General features: G+C 44.4%; 1 protein-coding gene across 1 annotated transcript in view; it reads left to right on the top strand.

The window, feature by feature from the left end:
• wwc3 (WWC family member 3) overlaps positions 1-3,426 on the top strand; it is a 101,336-nt gene extending 97,910 nt beyond the window's left edge. The window contains 3 exon segments of the mRNA XM_083766827.1: positions 1-60; positions 1,147-1,274; positions 2,479-3,426. The exon segment at positions 1-60 is cut by the window's left edge and continues 198 nt beyond it. Coding sequence (XP_083622953.1) covers positions 1-60; positions 1,147-1,274; positions 2,479-2,545 — 255 coding nt within the window. The 3' untranslated portion in view covers positions 2,546-3,426.
• Positions 3,427-4,234: the final 808 nt, after the last annotated feature.

The raw sequence follows: 4,234 nt of genomic DNA, 5'->3' as shown, positions 1-4,234 counted from the left end.
CCCCACTGGGCCCTGAGAGACGAGCGCTTCAGGGGCCTCCTCCGAGAGGCCCAGAGACAGGTAACCTCCTTAACCTCCTCGTTAACCTCCTCCTCCGAGAGGCCCAGAGACAGGTAACCTCCTTAACCTCCTGGTTAACCTCCTCCTCCGAGAGGCCCAGAGACAGGTAACCTCCTTAACCTCCTGGTTAACCTCCTCCTCCGAGAGGCCCAGAGACAGGTAACCTCCTTAACCTCCTCGTTAACCTCCTCCTCCGAGAGGCCCAGAGACAGGTAACCTCCTTAACCTCCTCGTTAACCTCCTTCTCCGAGAGGCCCAGAGACAGGTAACCTCCTTAAGCTCCTCGTTAACCACCTCCTCCGAGAGGCCCAGAGACAGGTAACCTCCTTAACCTCCTCGTTAACCTCCTCCTCCGAGAGGCCCAGAGACAGGTAACCTTGTTAACCTCCTCGTTAACCTCCTCCTCCGAGAGGCCCAGAGACAGGTAACCTCGTTAACCTCCTCGTTAACCTCCTCCTCCGAGAGGCCCAGAGACAGGTAACCTGCTTCATTTAACCCATTCTGACCTGAGATCAGATTCTAAAAATGTTTTCTGAGAAAGCTATGTTTCTATGTCAGTCGTTCTTTAGCAGACCTACGCTGGTACAAGCCTAAAGATAATTGATACTCGGGTCTCGATAAATTCAGAACCAGGTTTGCGATGTGCCTGATTTCCATCCCTTCAGCTCCCGAAAATCAGACACATTCCGATCTGATGACTTCAGACTTGACCCATTCTGACCGGGAACCCCTTTTGGTGTTATAGCATCATGTTATGCTTTAGCTATTGAAAAATAGCAGATCTACAAGCTCGTGGCGCGCTACGAGCTTGTAGGTCTGCTATTTTTGAAAAATTCGAAGAACGACTGACATTTTTAGAATCTGATCTCGGGTCAGAATGGGTTCATCAGCACCAGTGTGTGTCCAGTGGAAACCTCGTATGAATCTGATCTCAGGTCAGAATGGGTTAATCAAATACATTAGCTGCCCTGCTGGAGCTGAAGTAGTGACCATCAGTGATCCATCATTAACAATCCAAACATCTGCGGCTCCAGACAAAGTCACCGGGGCGATGTTGTTTATGTTGTTGTTGTTGTTGTTTTCCAGGCCAACCAAAGCAAGCAGGAGCAGCGGCAGGAGGAGGCGGCGGAGAGGAGGCTGAGGAAGGCCAACAAGGAGGTTCTGCAGATGAGAGGGCAGAGCCACAAGGAGCCCCTCCCTGTGCAGACATTCAGGTATGATACAGACGAGGGGCCACAAGGGGCCCCTCAGGTATGATAGCTTCATTCAATACTTGATTATCAAGAGTGCATACCAAGTGAAAAATGACTTTTACTGGATCTCTTGTCCACTAGTCCCTTCCTGACATTTTAGTCTAGTTTTTTAATGTGTTCATGAAATCGTCAATATATTTAGTCTTAGTTTTAGTCATCGTAGCATAGTTTTCATTTTGTTTCCATTCAGTTTTCCTCAGTGAAAAAAGGAAGTCGACGAACGTTTTTTTTTCGTCATAGTTTTTAGTCGGCAAAATCAACACTGTGTGTAAGAAAAAGGAAAGGAAAGGTACTATGTTTACCCAGGGTAACTGGACTAAGGAAAGGAAAGGTACTATGTTTACCCAGGGTAACTGGACTAAGGAAAGGAAAGGTACTATGTTTACCCAGGGTAACTGGACTAAGGAAAGGAAAGGTACTATGTTTACCCAGGGTAACTGGACTAAGGAGAGGAAAGGTACTATGTTTACCCAGGGTAACTGGACTAAGGAAAGGAAAGGTACTATGTTTACCCAGGGTAACTGGACTAAGGAAAGGAAAGGTACTATGTTTACCCAGGGTAACTGGACTAAGGAAAGGAAAGGTACTATGTTTACCCAGGGTAACTGGACTAAGGAAAGGAAAGGTACTATGTTTACCCAGGGTAACTGGACTAAGGAAAGGAAAGGTACTATGTTTACCCAGGGTAACTGGACTAAGGAAAGGAAAGGTACTATGTTTACCCAGGGTAACTGGACTAAGGAAAGGAAAGGTACTATGTTTACCCAGGGTAACTGGACTAAGGAAAGGAAAGGTACTATGTTTACCCAGGGTAACTGGACTAAGGAAAGGAAAGGTACTATGTTTACCCAGGGTAACTGGACTAAGGAAAGGAAAGGTACTATGTTTACCCAGGGTAACTGGACTAAGGAAAGGAAAGGTACTATGTTTACCCAGGGTAACTGGACTAAGCTCAAGAACTTGTTTACAGCCAGGCCCTGCGCATAGAACATTTCATGGTAGAGGTTCAATGCCTTGTCCAAGGGCACTTCAGCGGTGGTCATTTTCAACGTGCCGGTCCGGGGATACGAACTATAGCGACCTTCCGATATCAAGACCGCTCCGCAAACCGTTCGGCCACCGCTGCCTCTAAATGTGTAAATGTGTGTCCATTGGTTCCACACAGAGAGAAGATGGCGTTCTTCACCCGACCAAGGTTCAACATACCTCCTTTACCGGCAGACGACGTATGAGGCCGACGGCCTCTTCCTCCTCCTCCTCTTCCTCCTCGGCTCTCTGCCATCCCATATGAAGTATTTGTCCCTGTTTTTATTTTATTTTATTTTTGTCAACTCATGAAGTAAATCGAACAAAAAGTGTAGTTTATTTCTTCAAAGAACAAACACAGCAGCGGGGAAAGTTTTTTTTTGAAGATTCTACTTTTTTTTGGGGGGGGGGGGTGTTTTCAAAGGCATTTCCGTGTGGCAATAAGAAACCAATGAACACACACTCACACACACGTGCCTGGTCAAGTATCGCCGATAGCGTTTCCTTTTTTGAGGAAAAGTCCTTATTTTTTTTTCTTTATTCTTTTTTTATAAAATAAGAAAAACGATTTTTCTTTCCTCCTGTATGGTTTTATTTGTTGTTTTTGTGCTTACAACGAAAGCTGGAAGACGGGAACAAAGTCAAGTTTGGACAAACTCACTGTACTGTAACTTATTTTATAGTACTTTTCCTTGAAGGAAATAAAAAAGAAAAAGAACAAAAGGTTTCCTGCTTTTTAAGTGTATCTTGTAGCTTTTGAACCAATAGCACTTCAGTGTTTTACATACCGTAAACATACCGTTTTACATACCGTGAAATGGAACTGTCGTCAGATCTCCCCCCCCCCCCTGTTACCTAATGCTTAAGAGCTATTTACATAAAATGTCACTTTGTAATCCACTTTTATAACAGATGTCATTGTACTTTTGTTATTATGTTATTAAATTTAATATTAATTATTTCATGTACTTTTCAATATATAGATGATTATAAGAAACACTGTATTCAGATTTTTTTTTAATGACGTCTGTATGAGCATTTGCAGTGTTACTTCTTGTGAAGATAAAAAACCATTAAAACAACCTGTTGATAACCCGAGTCTTTCATCTGCTATACGTTAGCGTTCCAGTAAGATATTTGATGTTTCGGATGATCTGACGCCAGTCTGGAGCCCTGTGGAACTCCATATTTGGGTATGAGTGATGTCATATTTTGATGAGGTGAGATTCTACGCAGCTGAGCATTTAAAAAAGATGATTCTACAGAGTTTTAGCAGCATTCGCTCGAAAGGGATGATGCCACACTCGACAAGAGATGGAGAGGTGATGCTGAGCCGAGGAGGATGAAACAATGTGAAGTCGGTGTATCTCCTGGACCCTGATGCAGTCTGACGACAGAGAACAAGTGAGTCGTGGAAACGTATTGAAGAATACCCCACTGAACAAAGACAGATGTTACCTGTCTGTGTTTTAGGAAAGCATCAGGAAGGCTTTACTATGATTCAGCTTAACCCATTTAGACCCGCAGGGAACGATTCTGCAAATGTCTTCTAAATCCAGACTGTCAGTCGTTCTCGGACACTTTCATGTCACTTTTCAGGATTTTTCAAAAATAGCAGATCTACAAGCTCGTAGAGCTTGTAGATCTGGCCAGGGAGTCTTGTCAACAGGAAGGGAAGGGACCCAACAATGGTTACTGGGTTATAGGGTTGAGGAATGGAAATGAGTACAAGGCTGCTAGTAGCCTTCTGTCCTCCCTGAGAGAGAGGAGCTGTCTGTGGCTTATGAGGAGGGTCTGGTCTCCTTCCACGATGTGGAGACCACCAGAGTCCATCTCTACCCTTTCACTGGCTGCACCTTCCCTGAGAAACTCTATCCATTAATCAGTCCTGTTAT

This window comes from Protomyctophum parallelum (assembly GCF_964188405.1).
Source record: "Protomyctophum parallelum genome assembly, chromosome: 6".
Taxonomy (NCBI): Eukaryota; Metazoa; Chordata; class Actinopteri; order Myctophiformes; family Myctophidae; genus Protomyctophum; species Protomyctophum parallelum.
Note: the sequence above shows the minus strand (reverse complement) of the source record. Positions and strands in the feature narration are given on the sequence as shown.